Genomic DNA, 22,696 nt, shown 5'->3' with positions numbered 1-22,696 from the left:
TTTCTGCTACATTCAATCCCACCAAATCTTCCTTTGCAATATGCCTCTATGCCAATACCAGCATCCAAGTTCTGGTTCTCATTACTACTCCCAAGGATTACTGCAATGAATTCTTAATCAGTCTCCTTGTTTCCATTCTCTTCCTTTTCAATATATCCGATGTATCACTTTGCATCCCCTGCTCAAAGACATCCAAAGGCTTCTCCTCTGCCTATCAAATAAAGGTCAAAATTCTTAGTGTCACTTGAGTATGATATTGAAGAATACTAAATTTATAGACTCATGTGAACTTCAAGCTGGCAGGGACCTCAGATGTCATCTAGTTCAGTGGTTTTCAAAAGATGTATCCTGTGTCTCTGGGTATGCTGTCAAGTGGTCATCTCAACCCTGGGCATTTTTCCTCCCCACATCTCAGGACTTTCACATTCCTCCCCCCACTCCTCAGCTTCAATTTACTGCCTGCTCCCTTCAGGCTTAGTAATTTGAAGGCTTTCAAGTGCAACTCTATCCCTAGAGGTACTAAGGGAGGCTCAAAACATGGCAAAGAAAAAGGTGAGGGGATAGGGGGTGAGAAGGGCAAAGACAGGAAGAGTATTCTCAAGCCCCAGAAAAGGGCTTAAGTAGTACAGTGATGGATCTAAAGCACACTACAATTCTTATAGCTCAGCCTCTTCTATATTTCAAACTACTATTGCCTAAAACTCCCATTTTAGGCAAATCAGACTACTCACTCTTCCTTGAACTCTCCTCATATTTTCCTACCTCCTTGAATTCTGGTAAACAGTCCCCTGAACCTAGGAGGCAGAAGTCTTCTGATTATTCCAGATGGAAGTCACGTCCTCCCCAAAATGCTCAGAGCACAATGTTATCTTTCCTACTTATATTCTAACATAAGTTATTAGTTACATCTGTGCTTGATTTTCTTCTAGAAACTGAGCTCCAGGGCAGGGACTTCATATTATTAAACTTTTGATTTTCCTCAAAACCTAAGAGTGTTCTGAATATAAGTAGTAAATAAATGTTTATTGTATTAAACTAGATAACAAATTCTGTGAGGGAAGAGACCACAAGTTACATTTTATGTTCTTTATAAAAATTAGCATAATGAATAGCCACATAGTACATTCTATATAATGTTGTATAAAAAGCAGGCAGTCACACCTGTAGGCACTGATGTAAAAATGAAGGAATCTTTAAGTTACTCTGTATGATTTTTGATATACAAATTTAAATCAATGATAAGATTAGATGTCAAACATCCTTCTGTTACACTAAAAAAAAATTGCCAATTAGTAAAATTTTATCTGGACCCTGAAAAAAAAAGAGCATTCCAAGATTTTTTTAACCTGTTATGTTAAGAATATTAAATCATTAGATCAATACATAAGATGGGGATAATATTGCCCTGCCAGATAAGCCACCAGATAACACATCGAAATTTTAAATCATAGTTCATTCAAGATACCAGATACAGAATGAAACACTCAGAGATTTCTTTGCATTTGAAATCAGTTTTAGACTAATTCCTAAAATGGTACTTCCCATATATAACTCACTCTTATGGCTGCCTACAATGGAAAATCAAGCCCCTTTCATTTTCTGTCTCTCCTGGCTTAGAAGAGTCCACTGTGGAAGAAAGGAAGTAAAGCATATATACATATACATATATACATATGTGTGTGTATGTGTGTATATATAAAAGCAGTTGTTTAGAAAAAGAGCTTTCATTTGCAGCACAGAAAAGAATGGGGAAAGAATTATAAGAGAATTGTTTGTCATCATTAAAACAATCCTGACAAAACTGATCAGATAAGAAAATATTCAGCTACGAGAAGAGGAAGATCCAATTAAAAAAACACCTAAAAAACCCTGATATATTTCAAATAGAAGAGAAATAATCTAATACAATAAAAATACCTGCAGCAAAGACCAGATACTTACCTCATGCAAAAAGTACACTGAAATTAAATTCAGGAGTACTAGGTTCCAGCAGAGCTGGCATGCATTTGTATAGGGCAGCAATTTTAGGGGGAGGGGTACAGTCCAGAAGAAGGTATAGAACTTTACACCCAGTCTACATAGAGTAGCAGAGTATGTATAGCGGTATAGTAACCACTTTTAACTTTCTACCCAATGCCAGTCTCTATGAAGACCAGTTCTCAAAAAAAGAAATGTGTGTACAACACTAAAAGCATAACAATTATTGCTTGATTCAACAATTAAGTATGTATGGATGTATTCATATGCAAATGGGGACAGGAGTGTATGAACTCAGCTGGGATGAGGAGAGATATAACTGTACTATTATTCCTTTTAGTCAGATTGAGGACAAGGCCTGGGCCAGTCTTGGTGTCCTTTATATAAACCTACTTCTAAGTAGTTCAGAAAAGGTAGAAAATTACAATGCTTTATGCCACTCCACTGAACACAGGGCATTCACTGGATGACTAATGTTTTCATTAGACTAAATTTTAAAAGGGCTTTTTATCAATAAAATAGGTATCAAATGAAAATAGATAAGCTGCTATCTACCTTTAGAGTACATGTGAGAAATGTAAAAAATGAAATAGTCCACCTTTGCCATTAAAAGATAATGCCAGGGGCAGCTAGGTGGCACAGTGGATAGAGCACTTGGCCCTGGATTCAGGAGGACCTGAGTTCAAATCTGGCCTCAGACACTTAATACTTACTAGCTGTGTGACACTGGGCAAGTCACTTAATCCCAACTGCCTCACCATAAAAACAAAAAACAAACAAAAAGATAATGCCATCACCTATGTATACACATATATAGCATTTACCTAGTATGTTGGTATGTAATTTTAATATCCTAAAACAATACTATAATTTAAAATAAAGTAACAAAGTACAAACAGTTTCACCTTGCATTTGTTAGTACAGTAGGCTACTAATAACTCACATGCTTGCAGCAGTGGAGACAAAACAATCCAGCAAATTTGTAAGTCACCAGGAAGCTGAGAGTTTGAAAAAAAGTAGCTACTTCCACTTCAATCTTGTCACTATAAGTAGTGGTATGGGAAGCATACTCAAGAACAAAAATGAGAGCAACCAAGGATAATTTACTAAAATTCACCTTAAAAAGATTGTATCTGCCATCTTGGATCTCTGCACCTGGTGTAACTTCCATAGTATAGTCTTCGGCCTAAGTTAAATAACATATTCCCCATTAAGATACCACACAATTTTGAATTAGCTACTAATTGTAGCTAGTCTGTCACATGAAAGTAAGAACAATATTGAGAAACATTACTGAGAAACTCTGAAAGGGAAGGGAGAAAGAATAAATTCATTAACAAAGGAGAATGGATGGAATTCTAAACTGCAGTAATATTGCAATTAACCACCTTTATAGGGATGAGAAGTGACTGGGGTATGGGGAGGGAAAAAAGAGGAATGATAGAATATTTCCTAATTACCGTAATTTTATTTGGTATTAATTCAAGTCCCATTCGTATCCTCTTTTGTTTTTCACAGTAAGCTTTCCACGTATCTTCATTAAAACCATAATTAAAGTAATCAGAGAGATCAGCACCTATAAAACAAACACACTTTTAAATACATAAATATGTTCTGATTCTCTCCAGTTTTAATTATTTTTATACAGCAAATTGACATAAACTAAACAAAAAATTACTATGTTAAAGCTATACTGATTCTGAATGTTATTATATTTTTTCCCAGTCTTCGTATATCAGTGGAAAACAAATGTGTTTATACATTCTGTGTGTGTATATATACATACAAAAATTATATATAAACACACATGAAAATTATACACACATATTCCTTTTCTCTAGTAATGACTAATATTTCAAATTTACTAGTCATATTCTTTTATTATTCAAAATAATCCTATCTCAGATAGCATTTTATTATCTATATTTGAGAATGTCATCAGTATAAAATCAGAACTAAGTATATTCAAATATAGTGCCCAAATATTACTTTTCAGATATTACTGAAGAAAAAAAAAATGAACCATCTAAAAAATTTGTTTGAATTAAAATATTTGATTAGAAAAAGAAACAAAATCTAAAAAACCTGACATTCATTATGATTCATTCAATAAGCATTACTATACAAATGCCAGCTCTACCCTGAGCACTTAGTGCTGTGATATAAATGAGTAATATTACCTGGTTTCCGCCATGGTTTATCTTCAAAAGAATCCAAATCTACTTCCAACAGTGGAACTCCATTAATGCTTCCAGGTGCATCAAGGTCTACACCTTTGACTTTTGTCCCTATTAGGAAAAATAACATAACAGCTTTTTAGCTATATAAACAAAAAGCAGTCAATCCAATTATATACCATATATGTTACACTCTTAGGTAATGCTAGGGAGGTAAAAAATATCAGATTTGTATGTGGGGGAAAGAAAGAAAAGATGAGTAGTAGCTCCTTTTGCTTATTTGTCAAGGGAAATCTAGAAACACTTGCAGACTGGATTAAACCAAATTAAGATTTTTGATTCTGATCTAGATCTGTGCTTTCATCAGTATATGTAGGGATTCCCTCTGCTGATCCTGAATGGCAACTGACCAATAACCTCTATTCTTTTGTTTGTTTTGTTTTTTGCAGGGCAATCAATGGAGGTTAAGTGACTTGCCCAGGGTCACACAGCTAGTATGTGTCAAGTGTTTGAGGCTGGATTTGAACACAGGTACTCCTGAATCCAGGGCTGGTGCCCTATCCACTGCACCACCTAGCTGCCCCCAATAACCTCTATTCTTAAGAGTGCTGCCTGGAGCAATAAGAGGTTGTGACTTCAGCATGATCAGACAACCAAAGCAACCCTCTATCAACTACAGGACACTGCATCTCTGAATTCAAAATACAGACTTATATTGCATGAGTTTGGTCCCTGAATTTGCAATAAAACAATTACAAAGGGTAGTACCATGAAATAAAACTGGAAAGAGAAGCAAAAAACAGATATGGTGAGCAGCACAGAACAGCTGTGCATATAGCGTCAGAGTGCTGACTTGTTAGCACAAAGATTAAAAAAAAAACAAACACAAAAGCTAGAAGAATAAAAATAATCATTTTTATGCTCTGTCATGCAAATATAATAATTTCAACCTGACCTAAGCAAGCTATTAATGCCCTCCAAAATGGAAGTGGATGGAATAAGGGATATCAACACAGATTATAACAATTTTCTGAAGACTATTGACTCAGGTAAATCAGCTGTCCTGAGGAAGCCAAAAGAACTTAGAAACTACCTCAGCATATACTTGATTTTCTTGTCAAATAGAGATAATGCAACTAAGACCATTATGGTTTTTTTTTAATTAATAAATTTTTTCCCCCATTACATGTAAAGATAGTTCTCAACTCATTATGGGTTTTAAATATAAATTAAGTGAGAAGCATTAGCAAGTAAGACTAATAGAAAGTTTAGCACCAGATCTAAGCAGTCATTCTAAAGGTTTTCACTGAAAAAATTGGAAGAGACAAGAAAATTGTAAAAATCAGTCAAAATGACTCTAAAAAATTGTTTCATGACCAAAGACAATAAAGCTCTAGCATTTGGGCTCTAATATTACTTCCCTGACCTGTTGCTAATAGAGATGAAAATGACTAAAGAGCAACTGGTCATAAATAAGTATGCACAAAGAACTACGGCAAACGGGACAGAAATTGAGGGGATAGAGGGGCAAACTGCAGGATCAAGCAATCAAGACATCTGGAAACGAGATGAGTAGCAAAGAGTTTGGGAAAACTCTGGACCTTACACAAGCACACATACAAGCACATATGCATACACAACAAGACAGAATGTCAATAATCACCAGTGAACACAACTGTTTTCCCATTTCTATAAAACATGAGAACAATCTAAGCCCACACTGAAGTGGCAAAGATTTTCCCAATACCAAATCATCACTCAACTGAATGAAAACTGTAGAAAATAGAACACCCCTCTGTATTGGTCTGCTGATTACCAAAAATCTGATTCTATAGAGAAGGCTTCTTTAACTTTTTTCACTCACAACCCCTTTTCGCCCAAGAAATTTTTACGCAACCCCAAGGTATACAAGTATATAAAATAGGCATACAAATCAAACACTTACTGCCAAATTCTTTGTGACCCCCACATTCAGTTATACTATCCTATATGGGGTTGCAACCCATAGTTTAAGAAACTTTGCTATAGAGCATAGGTTGTCAAACTACAGACTTGCCTGAAGATCAAAGCTAGAAGCCTGTTCCAGCATAACTAAAAAGGACAGTCATAAAATATAACTTTAAATGGCTGTTACATTTTAAAGTACCATAAAAATTTGTTAATGTAAAAAAAATTCTTGCTGTTAGCTTGCTAGCCATAAAAACAGGTGAAGGCCAGATTTTAGCAAGCCCTACTGTACAGCAAAATGCTTCCTCAAAGGTCCAACTCTAAAAGGTTTCTCTTATGTCAAAATCACTTAAGACTTCTTGATAATTATAAAAATAAAGATAACCTTGTTAGAACTCTGATAACTTTCAAGTGAGGTATAAAACAAGGAGACATATAATGGCAAGACGTATTCGCCACCATCATGGAGGATGTCTTCTATGGGTATAACTAGATAGCATAACAACCTGAAATACGCGAGTATCAATGCAGTAGAAGATATTTGTAGAAAATATATTCGGGGGTGAGCAGCTAGGTGGCGCAGGGCACCGGCCCTGGATTCAGGAAGACCTGAGTTCAAATCCGAATTCAGACACTTGACAGCTATGTGACCCTGGGCAAGTCATTGAACCCTCACTGGCCCACAAAAAAATTTTTTTTTAAATCTGTGTATATAGGGGTTATGCCAATTTAATGCATAAATCAGAACAAATATAATTTACTGGAAATGTCACACAAAAGGTTAATGGCTGGCTTAAGTAAATGAAGCTCCTAACTTATCTGTATGTTAGTACCATTTAACCCTTGATTTTTAACTTCTCCCTGAAACATAACTTGATCAATATTTTCATTTAAATTTCTACTCATGCCAATGTGCAAATTTTACCTGCAGCTCCATAAACTCTTCCTCCTGTCTTGATATTAAGATTTACAGGTGCTGTTCCATAGCTCCTAAAAATAAAAATTACATTAAGAAACTTAATCAAAGTAATGTCAGCAAAGATCCCAATGCCCTGAAATAAACTACATATATGCAAAATCTGAATGAATTACTGTGTACTCACCAAGATCAAGTAACATTAAAAAGATACTTTCATTTAAAGTGATTCAAAACCCTAGGCTGAAGTACAAAGATAAAAAACAGTCAACAACACTATACTAGTTGGGCTCCTACCTTAAGATGAGCTTGCCCAACTGCATATTATTTTATTATTTTTATTTTGAAAACAACTTTGTAAAATTAAGGTGTTTTTCTGTTATGCATTCTATTTCCTTCCTATAGCAATTATTTTGTGATTACATCAAACATATTAAGTTTAACATTACAGATTAAATTCACTTTATGTGTAGTCCTAGGGGGAAAAAGTTCAGTCCAAAGGAAATGGGCTTACATAAAAATGTGTCTTCCCACAAACCTCCTTCATTTTGGCAAGGTACTCCTTCTTACAGGAAAAATCTGACCCCAGCTTGTAATAAAAAGACTTAACTATGACCACTTCCATTATCCTTTAGTTGAACACAAACTTTAAGTATGGAGATTTAAAAAAATTCCAAGTCACTCATGATTCTGGGACTCTGAGACTATCATCTAAATAGTATGTGACAAAAATAGACTTCTGTTTCAAAGGAAAGGCTAGGGACTAAAAATTCACTAAACTGTGACACAGTGATATTGCTACTAGGATGATAGCACAAAGAAATTAAAAAGGATCAAATATATTCAAAAATATTTATAGCTGCTTTTTTAGTAATGGCAAAGAACTGGAAACTAATTTAGGCTAAACAAATTATGGAATACAAATGCAATGAAATATTATTGTGCCAAAGAAATGATGAAAGGAAAAATAGTGATGAAATGGAGTTTCATAAAAACCTAAGACTAATACTGATACAGAGTGAAACAAGTAGAACCAAGAAATCATTTTACAGAATTACAACAATACTGTAAAAACAAATTTGAAAGAATTAAACAAAGTGACCAACCACAATTCCAGAGGAAAAATGTTGGAGGTCATTAAAACAAAGTATTTTCTTAATTGCCACTGAGACTGCTCTTTTCCTCTTGTTCAATTTTCGGCCCAGTTCCTCGTTTGTCCATAGTATCTGCTATGTACTACTGGATAAGCTCTAGCAACTGTCCATCTGACTATCCATCTAAAAAACAATTATTCACTTGTTTCCTTTGTGGACTTTTATTCAGAATTTTTTAGTCTGAATAGTGATTTCATCAAAAGGAACTTTGCAATGTTCTTGGGATTACTGCACTCAAGCACAGTGTTCTTTGTAAATATGAGCATATGGAGAACCTCACAATCTATATAGAATATCTTTTAGATACAGATTACGTAGAGCGCAGACATTTTCTATGTAACAAATTGTGTCTTGTGTAATATTAATAATCAGAGGATTGAACAAAGGTATTTGTACTGTTATGTCTTTTCAGAAACATCAATAATTTTTTATGTTTGAATTAGAGGTGCCTTGTCTGATACCATTTTGCTCTATAGAATACAATTTTTTTTTTACATAAAACAATAAGTACACAGGAATTTTTTTTTTAGCAGGGCAATGGGGGTTAAATGACTTGCCCAGGGTCACACAGCTAGTAAGTGTCAAGTGTCTGAGGCCAGATTTGAACTCAGGTACTCCTGAATCCAGGGCCGGTACTTTATCCACTGCGCCACCTAGCTGCCCCCTACACAGGAATTTAATATTTCAGTCAAGTGTGACTATGTTTGTTCTCAATAAATATTTTGTAGAGAAATTCCTCAATTGCTTTTCTTTGGGGGGCTTTGGGGGGAAGAAATCTGGTAACATTAAGGCCATGATTTTTTCCAAGTGTTTGCTGTCATCCTTTTATTACAGGTAATTTGAGATTCATCCTCTCCACACCCTGGAAATGGTGTACCTGCCAGAACAGACCTCCTCTGTGTGTCTTATGTTCCATCTTTATTTTGTTTGATGCCATTTCTATTTTCTCATGCAACAGAGATTGTGGTATTACTCCAATGGATCCCTGAATGCATTAATTTATAAGTTCATTACAACTATGCCGTTCATAACTCCTCATCCATGTCTTCCCAAAAATGAAGACTCGGGCAGTCCACACAGTGTACTGGAAGCTTTCTTCTTTCTTCCATGACATTGCAGGAGAACCCAGATGTTTACCTGTTATCCCTTACCACATCTTCTCTTCCTACCATAAGCTTCCTTCATGACATCTTTTGCCTCCGGTACTTATGCTTTCTGAGTTTGCTCAGATCTCCTGTACCATAACTGACATCATCTCTCTCTCCCACCCCTGTGCAGCCTGAATCAAATAAAAATGCAACTGGGGAATCATTAACAAAATAAATAAATACAACAAAATATGTTATACATGGTTTTCTAAGTCAATATACAGACAACAGGTTTCCATTTCTATTTCAGTGATTGTTGCCCTATATAATTCCACTTCCCTCTGTGACTCATTTTAGTTCTTCATAGGCAGATGCATATATATATATATAAATAGCCTTTTTGTAGTGCTTTAAGATTTGCAAAGCACTTTTACATGTGACTCATTTTAGCCTTATAATAACCCCGAGATTTATTATTCTTCCCATTTTACAGATAAAAATGAGTATTTAAAAGATAGGCCTTGGTTTTCATGGAAAGTTTAGGGGTCATCAAAGGAACTTTACAATTTGTTGAGAGTAATCTAGCCTGTTCTATTGTGAGGTCAGTTCATTGTCTATCCACATTGTCGGTCTCAAGTATACTCATAATAATAGAGCGCTATAGCATGCCCACCCAAATGCATGCTGAAATCTGGACAATAAAGCTTCTTCATCTCGTGTGTGTGGACAGATAGACCAAACTTCTTTTAGTGATTACATGTCTCTTCAAGGACATTTGACAAGGTTCTGGAGGCCAAAGAAATCAGTACAAACAAGAGCTGGAGAATGCTCACCATTCATAGGGAATCATTGTCGAGCAAATTTAGAGCTGGACTGCTTCCAACAGAGAGGTGACCACCTTTGGTAAGCATATTATGTTGCCTCTTATTTATAATCAGAGGATGATTGGACAGTTTTTTCTATTGTTATATATTCCAAGGAATCTTGAATTATTCTGTTGTATGGCTAGGAGAAAACTTATAAATAAGCATCTAAGGCAGAGTTTTGTTCTGCATCTAATGCTTTTTTGCAAATAAATACACCTTATTTTCTCTACATTTTTCTGTTGAGTGAAATGGCAAAGATACTGTCTACTGTTGAATATCATTTCTAAATATCTCATTCCTTAATGCCCTCATCAAGAGAGATTTTTTATTCATGAATAAATGACTTATAAAAATTTCATATAAGATCAACTGATAGTTATTACTATCTTGAGTCACCTATTTAAATAAAGTCTGAGACTTTCCCATGCCTTTGACATAGTCTCCTTCATATACTTCAGCTGTCAGTCCCTCAACATCTCATAATATCATCTCCAACATGAGTCTGCTCTATATATACTTGGTCTATCACAATAATTCTTTCTGTTCTCTTTAGAAACATTTCTAATTTCTCCATAAACACATATGGAGTTATGATGACAGGATCTGAGCACTGTGGTTCTAAAAACAGCCTTGAGAGAGAAAACAATGTATTTTATTTTTCTTCTGCTTGTAGTCCTTATTCTATTTAAATCTTTAAATGCCCTTGGGATGATTTTGCTTTTAGCTGGATATCTTGACAAGCTTTCTCTAAATTGGCTTTACTTCCCCAGCTTACATAATTATCCAAAACACTTTGTAAGATTTTCTAAAAACACACACACCCCACCCTAATCTAGTATTGCCTTTGTCAGCCATCCCTCTCTGTTTGGCAATTAAGACAGATGTATGTTAAGATGTTTTCTCTGTGCTCGTGATAGAGACTACAGGTATTAATGTCCCCATTTCACAGATGAAGAAACTGAGTTTAAGTGATTTCTGAAGGGTTGCACAGCTCTCTGAGGCACTATTCAAACCCTGATCCTACTGACTCAAGTTGAATAACTATTCACCAAATGACCAGAAAAGGACAAATTGGCTGGTCAAATAGCAAAAAATATAGATGAATAACCCACTGTTAACCAAAAAAAAAAACCCCACAAACTATTCAAGAAAAAAAAAGGGAGAGTGAGGAATCTCAAGCATGTTCCATAGAACTGCTATAATGGATTTCTGGAAGGAAATGGAAATAAACAAAAAAGCGCAGAATCAGAAGGCCTGGATGGCTTGTAATGTGTTTTGTAAAAAACACACAGGTGAGATTAATGACCCCATAAAGAAATAAAAGGAAAAAACTGACCTGTAGTAAGTTTGCTAAGAAAAAAAATCTGATTTTTACTTTTCAGTTATTAGAATTCTCACTATCCAATACATGGCTTATATATATTCCAAAGGGCAGCTAGGTAGTACAGTGGATAAAGCACTGGCCCTGGAGTCAGGAGAATCCAAGTTCAAATCTCAGCTCAGACACTTCCTGTGTGACCCTGGAAAAGTCACTTAACCCCAATTGCCTTAAAACATCCATGGCCATCTCCAGTCATCCTGATGTATATCAGAGGGCTAGATATAGATATAGATATAGATATAGATATAGATATAGATATAGATAGATAGATATATCTAGAGGGCTCTGGAGGAGAGAGGTTGATGACTTTGCACAGCCCTCCCTCACTTAAATCCAATTCACTGCAAGTGATGACATCACCTCCCCAATGTCATGGTCCTCTTTGAGAATGAAGGACAATCAACAAGAATATATATATATTCTCCTAGTTTCTCCTCTATCAATCTTTTGTTGCCTATATTTCATTCAACATTAATATCTACCCTTGAAAAATGGAAGGAAAATCGGTATACATTAGTTTTGTCAATAGCTCCTTTGCAAATAGGAATTGTTCCTTTTATTACACATATTTCTCTGGCACTTAGGAGTTTAATAAATGGTATAATTTCCAATTACTCATCTTTTCCTGGGCTCAGCAAAGGGGCAACTTGTGGAAATTGGTGGTTCTGGTAGCATGTTGAATATAATGGGAACTTGTATGTCCTTTCACAGGTAAAAAGCTTCTGTGATTAACTGTGCATTTCAATCATTACATTATTTCCACCTGTCATTACTATAAGAAAAGTTGTACTAGAAACAAAATCACTTCTAAAAGAGAGACTGAAAAACCTTTTGGGAAAGTAAATGACTTTATCAAAGAAATTAGAATGACATTACAATTTAGTTAAAGATTCTAAATATGGCAGCTTAATAAATGTTAAACTTAATGATTCTTTATATACAAAAACATGAGACAATAAATGGCTAACAAAAGTAAGAGTTTTGTTGTATCATATAAAGTCTAAAATTGAAATCAGAAAACAGGGTTAGTCACTAGTAATAAAGCACATCTAAACTAACATATATTCCTCTCAGTATTGGTAAAACTGTGGTTAATTCATTTAGTAAACAATGTGAGAAAGACAATAACTAAGTAGGAAGATGAGGAAAGCCAACAAAATTACTATTAAGACCTGGAAAAAATTATGAAGAAAAGCAAAAAAGAAATAGGACTATTCATTCAGAGAATGCCTTAATGTCATTAGACATAGAATGAGATGTTCTCTATAGATAACAAAAGAATAGGAAGAAAATAGGTTTAAAATAAAAGGCAAGGCATTCTGACAGAAGGCAGATTTTCCTGACAATGGGAAACCAGGTAAGATGGTGTTACTGTATGAGGCTGACAAACTACATCTTGCCAAGTTTTCTTTTTTCCAGGGATGATTTAAGTGGAACCTTGAGGTGTGTAGTAACTACATAGATACCGGTTAAATTCCCAAGGTCTTTATGAGCCTAAAATTTCCTGTTAGGACTTACAAATAAAAGACAATTTATTTTATCTGCAAACATCAACTCTCTAATATATTTCTCTTCTAAAGATAGAACTGAAGTATACTTTATGTGCTATGATAAAAGGTAAAGTATACCTAACACTATATAGACGATATGATTCAATACATCAAAATGGAACAACCGATGTAATGAAACATTTCATTCTGTGGGGCTTTTTTCTTAAATTGTGAATACAAAAAAAGTGTGGGGGACCACAATAACAATACAGACACTAATTCTAACAACCCACTGGTATTGTTTGTGATGCTGTTCTGGTTGATTAAAAAAAATTAAATCTGAACTCTAATTTGGGTAAGGCAATGAATGAGAAACTGTGGTAAAAGGAGACACACAAGGATACCATACTACCATATTCCTGACAATGTTTTTGTCCCGAATATATTAAAACTCACCCAATGCCTTGAGACTTGTTCAGCCAATTGCTAAGGATGCAAACTTGATGACTCAGGACAATTCAAGGGAGTACTTGATCCTCAAAAGTATTTATTTCTTTCCACGTAAAATTACTTACAATTACACCATATTGGCATGTGCATAAGCATTATCCCTATGGAACTGCCTCCATGTGTTTTACCTACTTTAACATTTTCATGGAAACAAGTGATATTAGGCAGGATATACCTGTAAAGAAAAACTTAAGTTTTGCATTGCTTTGTTGTGAAAAATAAACTCAGGTCACAGATTACTTTTTTCATATAACTTGACAAATTTCCCTTTAACTTGAGTAAAACAATGTAACACTTCTGTAGTACAAACCTAATGCAGATTTACTTGCCTTCCTAGGTTACGGAGTGGTAGAGAAATGGAAAAAGAACACAAACAACTACTTTAGTTTGATATATGTGCTTTATGTTTGTTGAGACTTTAAAATTTTACTCTTTTAAAAATTAACTCACCCATACTGTGGTGCTCCAGTTTTGATATCACCAATGGTGACATGAACATCATCTTCATCATCATCACTGTCACTCTCACTATCATCTTCCGTCTCAGTCACCTTCTACATAGAGAATCATTTAAAAGACTCTTCAGTTACCTAATTCATTATCAAAGATTCACAAGGGTTGGAAGAGGTAAAAAGTGTACTGAGACACTGAACCACAATTTCCTTAAATTATTCTGGGAAGATAAGCTTCACTGGAGGGTTTTTATCATTTCCAACCCTGAGTTTGCTACCGCATGTTAAGTAGGAGGAGTAAGAAATTCAGGTGCATTTTTTAGTGATATGATGCTTAGCACACGTGTGCAAATCAGTATATAAATGTTTGTGTAGCTATATTTATGCATCCCTCTTTTGGGGGGTGAATACATTAGTGTTTTGTGAGGGAGCTGTCTTTGTGCTTCCAACATCAGCATTGTGTCAAACCACAAAGAAGCCAATAAGATGATGACACAGAATAACACAGCTGGAATATAGTTCCATATAAAAAGTTCAAACTGGGCAATCTACTGGGGTATTGCCTTTCCTGGGTAAAAAGTGAAAATATTTATTGTACTGACAGAACTCTGGGTAGAAACACAGCCCCATATGACAAGTATGGTATCTGAAAATGGCCATGACTTTTGTCAAAATACTTTCCTTATGCTATTCCATTGGACCTGGATTTGAATTCTGGCTCTGACATTTATTACCCATGTAACTATAGGAATCTAATAGCATCTCTGGGCCTCAATTTCCTCAGCTAGAAAAGGAAAAAGTTTTTGATGGGGGAAGGGGTTAGTCTTAATGACTTTAATGAAAGAAGTCTGTTCTAGCTCAAAATCTATGGTCCTTAAAAACAAACAGTACCAAACTTAGGATATTGTGTCCCAGAGGGTATTTTCTTAAATTGCTTAACTTGAACACATCTTTTCAAAGAAACAATGTTACTAATAGTGAAGTCTCCAGTTTAATCTCTGTAAGTTAAACTAATTTATAAGAATCTAAACATTATGTGCCACAACGTTCCTATGTGAAAATGCCTTCATAGTTCCTGGTTTGCCAGGGTCACATAATGCCCCTGCCTAAATGTAGAGAGAGCAGAAACTGTCAGCTAGACCCAAGCTCCTCAGAGACAATGGTAACCTATTTTCGTGAGAAGTTAGAAGGGAATGCAAGGATTCAGATATGAAGTTGTAAGGGCTAGGGCTAAATGTGGAGATTACTGCTTTGGTTGGCTCTAGCTGTTCTTTTCTTCACCTCAACCTCATTCCCACCTCTACCTCCTTTTTAGTTAAATAACTCTCTCCCCATAAACCTTATTTAAGGATGCATGTATATATACATGAGTACTTTCCTTTCTATTGCACCAACTGTTGCCTCCTGACAGGATTTCCTCTCAAGCCTAATATGGAATCAAACAATTGATTAATGAGCATTTATTAAGTGCCTACTACATGACAAACACTATGCTAAGTTTTGGAAAATCAAATACAAAGGAGTCTAGTTTTGAATGAATTTTCCTGTCCCTAAAACGTGTAGACCTTTTAAGGTTCAAAGGATTTAATATGCTAAAAATGAAGAAATATGTACGAAGCAAAAAGGTTCTCTAATATGCCTGCTTTCCTAATTCTCTTTTTGTTTAGAAGCCGTAAAAAAAAATCCACATGTAAGTAATAAATGTTGAAGTTTTGAATGAGAAATTAAGATAGATTAAAAAAAAAATATTTCAGAGTAATATAAGATTCAAACTATCCTAATCTTCTTATCAAAAGAAATGGGGTTAGGTGAAAGCAAGACCCAACGCTTAGGGAGCTAAGGGAGTGGAAGGACGGGAAATGTGGGAAAGGGGCACAGGGTTTATATATTCTTCTTTTCCCCTGCCATTACCATCAGATGCTGAACTGGCCTGAGGTAGAAAGAGAACGACAGGAAGGCAAACTGTATGGCAGCAGGGAGAAATTCCAGGGAGCAGCAAGTAGGAGAGTTCCTATGGAGACCCAGTCACTAAGACAGAACAATTGACCATCCTTCTATTACATATGTAATGAAAGAACTGAAAAGTTTTTTTTGACAAATATAGAGCTATCTCATGGTTTGGATGTGACACAAGGATTTGGCCACTCAATGCCTAAAATTTTATGATTCTTTGACTTAGTAGGCACAAGAAAGCCTAATCAGGGGCAGCTAGGTGTCACAGTGGATAGAGCACCAGCCTTGGATTCAGGAGAACCTGAGTTCAAATCTGACCTCAGACACACAGCTAGTAAGTGTCATGTGAGGGAACTGAGGTTAATATCAAGTAAGTACTTAGATCTGTTCAGTCATCACTATTAACTGGTTCCCAGATCTCTAAAATACAAATCCAATGCTTTTTTTGATATCAAATTCTATACTCATTTTCTTTAAGCAAAGAGAAATACTTCTCTACAAAACACCCTAAAATATATTAAGAATTATAGTAGTCTGATAACAGGCAAAATTAAACTTACCGGTTTTGATATCCCATTTTCTGTGGTTTCATCTTCAATTCCAGATGGAGGATTAGCACTTAAAAGAAAAGCACACCCAAGAAAGTTATTATATAACTAGTGTATGAACACTATAATGTGCTACATTACCATTTTTAAGGTCATTCATTCAAAAAAATATATAATCAACTATGACAAATACAGTATAATGGGACAGTGGGAATCAGACAATGATACCTGGCTTCGTACTGCTTACAGTCTTGTTTGGAGTGAAGAGGTGTTGGGGTTGTAGTGGTAAAGAGAAGAAACAAAGGAACAAAAAAATGACATTTGTTTAAGCCAAAGCTTCTTAAACTATGGGTCTGAATGTGAATGTGGGGAAAGTGAAAAATTTGGCCACAGTAAAAGGTTATGTACCTATAGACTTGGGGGTTCTGTAAAAATTTCTCAGGTAAAAAGGGATCCAGAGTGGAAAAGGTTTAAGAAGCAGAGGTCTAGATAATCTAGATAAATAAGTAGATAGTTATTTTAAGGTTTAAAAAGCCTTTTCTTACAACTATTTTACAGATAAGAACACCACCTAGGGCAAGTGAAATGAATTGCCAATTATCACACAACTGAGTGATAGAATTCAAACTAGGTCTCAACCCCAATCTAAGTGTACTTTTCACTATATCAAGCATCGATGAAAGTTCAAATGCAATTAGAGATTACTTTTGGCTGAAGGGAAGTATTTATGCTAAGCCAACTCCATTCTCTAATCAATGAACTATAACTTAATAGCCGATTAACAAGTAATTTAAAATGGCAAGTACTTGGAAATTATTTTAAGTGATTATATAGAAAAGTGTCCTCTAATTTGGTAAAAAGTGCCAGACCCAATTTTGACCTTAAAATTCCTATAATCTGAAATCAGCTCAAAAAGCTCCTTTACTTTTCCTCCTTTCATTAGAGCAGAGCTTCTTTAACTTTTTCTATTCAGGACCCCAAATTTTTTTTACAGGACCTTGGGAATATAGGTATATAAAATGTATATATAACCTTTTACTGTTGCAAAATAGTTCAAGATCCCCACATTCTGTTATTTGACCCCATATGGAGTGGCAACCCACAGTTTAAGAAGCTTTGCATTAGAGGACTAATTTAACTACCACCACAATACCTTACATTAACAGCTAAAAAATACTAATGTTTATATTATGACCAAAATAGTGTTTTCTGAGTAAAGATATCTTGTACCACACTAAGCCTTTGCCATAAAGAAGTTTCCAATAACTATGAATTTGTCCAGTGGAAATCATGTGATGAATAGAGGAGGATGAGAAAACATACATGAATTGATATAGTGAAAAGTAGAGCCAAGTAAGCAATATGTACAATGCCTATAAAACAATGTAAATGAAAAGACCCACAAAAAATTAAAAGTCAATTTTTGAAAATTATAAAGAACAAGAATGATTTGAAGGAAGATTTATGAGAAGATACCAAGGGGCAGCTAGATGGCGAAGTGGATAGAGCACAGGCCCTGGAGTCAGGAGTACCTGAGTTCAAATCCACCCTCAGACACATAACACTTACTAGCTGTGTGACCCTGGGCAAGTCACTTAACCCCAATTGCCTCGCTAAAAAAAAAAATCTATACAGAAGATACCCCATGCTATCCCTTTGCAGAGGTGGGTAGTTCACAAGTATTGTATATTGAATATATTTTCAGAGATAGCTCCCTCTCTTTTCCTTTTTTTTTTGTCTTTGAAAAAATAATATTTGTTATAAGAGATAGCTCTGTGAGGGGGAGGGGGAAGGATACTGCAGCAAAGTAAGGTGATACAAAAAAGAAAAGACATCAACAAAACTTATTTTTAAAAACCTCAAGATAAATACTCAAGGCACAGAACTATGAGGAACAAAGCAAGTAGTCTAGAAAACATTTTAAAATATTTGGTATCATGGTTTGGGAAAAGCCTCATATTTTCATTAAGTCCAGAGTTCTCTGAACTAGATTTGAAATATTTAAAATGTTTGTTCTTGTTTTATTGATACTTTTTGTTTTTTTAAGTCATTTCTTTCCAAATATAGATCAGTCACCTGAGAGCATATTCATCTCTCCACATCCCTAGTTCTCCACCTCTTCAAGAGGGTCCTTATCAGTAAAATGAGACAATTTAACTACCTAATCCTAACATACACTCTGACTCTAAATCTACAAACACAATTAAAACGATGCCTTTTCCTCATTCTATGCCCCCCAAATTTTCCCTTATTCATTCACCAAACATTTATTTAACACCTGCAGACCACTGTGTTAGCATGGGAGATAGTATAAATTTAACTACATCATGATCCCTGATCTTATGAAACAGAGTCCAATAAGGGACTAAGACACAAAAAAAGCCTTTAATACACATATTACAGGATAAATGCATTAGAATAGGAACACAAAGTGGTATGTTAAGTCCATCACTACCAATCATTAAAATGAGCCATTAATCATTAGATGTGAATTTTTAAAATTTAGTCAAAATGCAAAATGAAATGCACTAATATATGGTGCTAGTTTTTAAAAATTGTATTAAATTAACCCAAACAAAACTTATGAAATAAATTATTGTTGGCTGTAATAAAGATTTTTAAGGATTCAGATAGGGGCAGCTAGGTGGCGCAGTGGATAGAGCACTGGTCCTGGATTCAGGAGGACCTGAGTTCAAATCCGGGCTCAGACACTTAACACTTACTTAGCTGTGTGACCCTGGGCAAGTCACTTAACCCCAATTGCCTCACCAAAAAAAAAGAAAAAAGAAAAAAAGGATTCAGATAACTAAATCAACACTTCAAAACTAAGTATTTCAGTTTTTGAAGTTCATCAACCAACAACGTCCACAAACTTTGCAACACTAGTCTAATGTTATAAAGAAGTCCTTTCCTGAAATTAAGACTATTGCAATGATAATAAGCAAAGACTGAAAACAATTTAGTCTAGATTAATCAGAATTGATATGTGCAGTCTTAATTTAAGAATGGGTTGCCTTTTATAAGCTTGTAAAACAGATGAAATGCATTTCCCTATAGAAATTGAAAATTGATTAAGCTGAATCTTACAAAAGTCTAAACTCAAAATGTAGGCAAAATTTAATACTAAAGAGTGTATTTATTAGCTCAAGTGCTACTAGGGAGTACAGTTTTATGTAGTGTTTTTTGGTTTATAAGTACTTTTTTTCAAAAAAATGTATGTGAAGTTGGTAGTCTAAGTATTAATATCCTCATTTTACAGATAAGGAAAACAAAGCTTCAGGGGGGGTCACAGAACTACTGTAGGACACTTTCAAGCAAGGTCTTCAAACTCAGATACCTTGCTCTTTCCACTATAAAGTTATAGCACAGACTAGGAAAATTCATAAGTTGTAATGGCAATACATGAATCAAAGTCTCCTAAATCATCTCACTACTTATTCTCTTCTGTATCTACAAATTCTTTCACACTGGGCTACAAGCTTAGTGGTGAAGAGACAGGGCAGTGCATGAGATGGCAACTTGTCTATATGGTGTATTGATTAATCAAATTTGTATAGACTGGGGATTTCATGCATAATAATTCAAAAAAAGATAACCGCACATTCATCCTAGCACATAAAACAAAGATATATCCTTCTAACAAAGCACTAAGCAATTTAAACAAATTGGTAAGAGGTTATATCTTTCTGGCTACTGTATAATTAATTTTGATTATCATACTAGTTAAAATTTTAGAAAAAATTTCATGCTTGCATACAAATTTACTGTAAGGTAGTAATAGTAAAAAAAAAAAAAGTGAAAAGAACAAAACCCACCATGTCCTAAGTTGGTAGCATGAGAGGCAGCACAGCACAGTCAGAAACTGACCTAGGAGCCAAGGTGACCTGACATACTGATTGATTGCGTAACTCTAAGGAATTCATTTAATCTCTTTCACTGCTCTAGGAAACTCTTAAGACTGCAAGTTGTACAGAGGATGCCAGCCTGCCTTGGCAGGAGTTTCCTCCCACAAAAGTTCCCAATACCAATGAAATGATAGTCTCTATCCCTAAGCTGCTAGCAAAACCCTGAAATTTTTTTCCTACATTTTATGAATAGGTCTGTAAAACTTTAATCAGCTTCAAATTTCACATATAAAATCCAAATTTGTAGCTGTTAATAATTGTGAGATTGACAATACAAGTATCAATTGGCAATTTCACCAACCTGGCATTTTCTTCTTCTGGCCTTTCAACTTCATTTTCATCTGTCAAGAAAACAAAACAAAACGAAACAAATTGTCAATGAATCTTTACTTTAAAACTGGAAACACAAATACTAACCTAATCTTTCAACATTCACCTTGAATATAATGTACAGACATAAGTTCCTCCTTAAAAATATCTAAAAACGGTGGTTATTAGATTTCTTAAAAATAGAAAACCAGGGGCAGCTAGGTGGCGCAGTGGATAGAGCACTGGCCCTGGAGTCAGGAGTACCTGAGTTCAAATCCGGCCTCAGACACTTAACACTTACTAGCTGTATGACCCTGGGCAAGTCCCTTAACCCCAATTGCCTCATTAAAAAAAAAACAGAAAACCAGACCATATTTATATTCTAAGTTAATTTTAACTTTCTCAAGTGTGGGACTCTCAAATGAAACCTCATCATCCAAAATTTATTTAATGCTATTGATAAATTGTTCCTGCCAAAGCTGTCTAATTTTAGTTTCACCCAAGATTAAAACTCATGTAAGGGATACATGGTACTTGCATGTATCTTATCTATACAATTACAAAAACATGACAGTATCCAAAAGACAATTGGATACCACTACACTTGTTCAAATGTCAAACATCTGGCTGCTTTATAAGGCAAACAACCTTTAAATATAAAGTTAAACTCTCCCTTAGAAAACAAGCACGTGAACCGTAACTACTGTAAACATAAACTAAGTTAAAAGGTAGACTCAGTTTAAAGATATGTCAGTAGGATAGTGAGGGAGGTCAAACCTTTTTATTCCATAAGCATTTATTAACTATCTTGTGATTCAGCCCAGGAAAACGAAAAACTCCCCACGCTACTACTATACCACCACATTAATTAGGGCTAATGCGCTAATATTTTACTGGCTACATCCAGGGCGTTCGTTATTAAGTCATTAAGACGCTTAATAAGAGTTAAATAAGGGACTAGGGCACAAAGATAACTATAACACACAAATTACATGAGAAATCATCGTGAGGCATTGATCATTGAAGTTGAATTTTTGAAATTTAGTCAAAATGCAAAATTAAATGCAATAGTAGTACTTCTATGGTGCTAATTTTTTTGAAAAAAAAGTTTTAATAACTAAGTTATCAAGTCACTAATGCAAATAAGACTAACATAAGAGAACCGGACTCTTAGGAAGGTCCTAAGAAACTTTGTATATATGATGAACAAGCAAGCAGCTAAGCAGGCAACAAGCCCAGAGACTTAGAAGCGGAGGAGGTTTCTAAAAGGGAAGGGCATTAGCATCCAGACCACCACCACAACCGACAGGGAGAATAAAGGCGAGAACCCAGCCTAAGCGGGCATTCAGTACAGGCCCTCGGGCTTCTCAGCTGGAGACAGGGGCTTGCTCGCACGGGGTGGCGGGCAGGCCGCTGGGGTCCGAGGGAGCTCCCAAATCCCCAGGGGCCAGGCCCGGAGCTAGAACCCAGGGCCACGGGGAGCGTGGGTTGCGGGTGGAGGAGGAGCTCCCGAAGGGTTTACGCGCGCTGCGCTCGGGCCTAGCGTCCCAGCCGGTGCAGAGAGGCCCGAGGCACAAGCCCGCCGCCCCCACCGTGGAACCGAGAAGGGAGAAGAGGCCCAGAGCAAACCGGCGGAGGAGGGGGAGGGGAAGGGGGAGAAGGAGCGACACCGAAATTGCGTACCGCCATAGAGCCACTCTTCCTCCTCATCCCCACCGGTCCCGCTGCTCAGCTCCGACACCAGCCGCTCCACCTCCCCGGCCGACATGGCGGCCCGGGCTACGACTGAGAACAGAAGCCGGGACCACCAGCCGGGCCTTCCCCTCAGCTCCGCTTCCGAGGCGGGGCGTGAGGGCGCGAGACCGGGAACTGCACTGGAGCGCCGGTCCCGTAGCGAGCGAAGGCGGCGATCGTGATGACGAGCCCCCCGCGGTACAGGTTCGCTCGCGCAATCGCAACCCGACCTGAGCGGTGCGATGTGTGGAGAGCCTGGCCAGGTACGCGTGCGCCTGAGTATGCGCCT

General features: G+C 36.0%; 1 protein-coding gene across 1 annotated transcript in view; it reads right to left on the bottom strand.

Annotated features, from left to right (window-relative positions):
- FIP1L1 (factor interacting with PAPOLA and CPSF1) overlaps positions 1-22,696 on the bottom strand; it is a 95,332-nt gene extending 72,636 nt beyond the window's left edge. The window contains 8 exon segments of the mRNA XM_043970099.1: positions 3,095-3,163; positions 3,438-3,553; positions 4,158-4,265; positions 7,027-7,091; positions 13,957-14,060; positions 16,472-16,529; positions 20,666-20,705; positions 22,357-22,696. Coding sequence (XP_043826034.1) covers positions 3,095-3,163; positions 3,438-3,553; positions 4,158-4,265; positions 7,027-7,091; positions 13,957-14,060; positions 16,472-16,529; positions 20,666-20,705; positions 22,357-22,441 — 645 coding nt within the window. The 5' untranslated portion in view covers positions 22,442-22,696.

This window comes from Dromiciops gliroides, chromosome 6 (assembly GCF_019393635.1).
Source record: "Dromiciops gliroides isolate mDroGli1 chromosome 6, mDroGli1.pri, whole genome shotgun sequence".
Lineage (NCBI taxonomy): Eukaryota > Metazoa > Chordata > Mammalia > Microbiotheria > Microbiotheriidae > Dromiciops > Dromiciops gliroides.
This window is presented reverse-complemented; position numbering and strand designations above follow the sequence as displayed.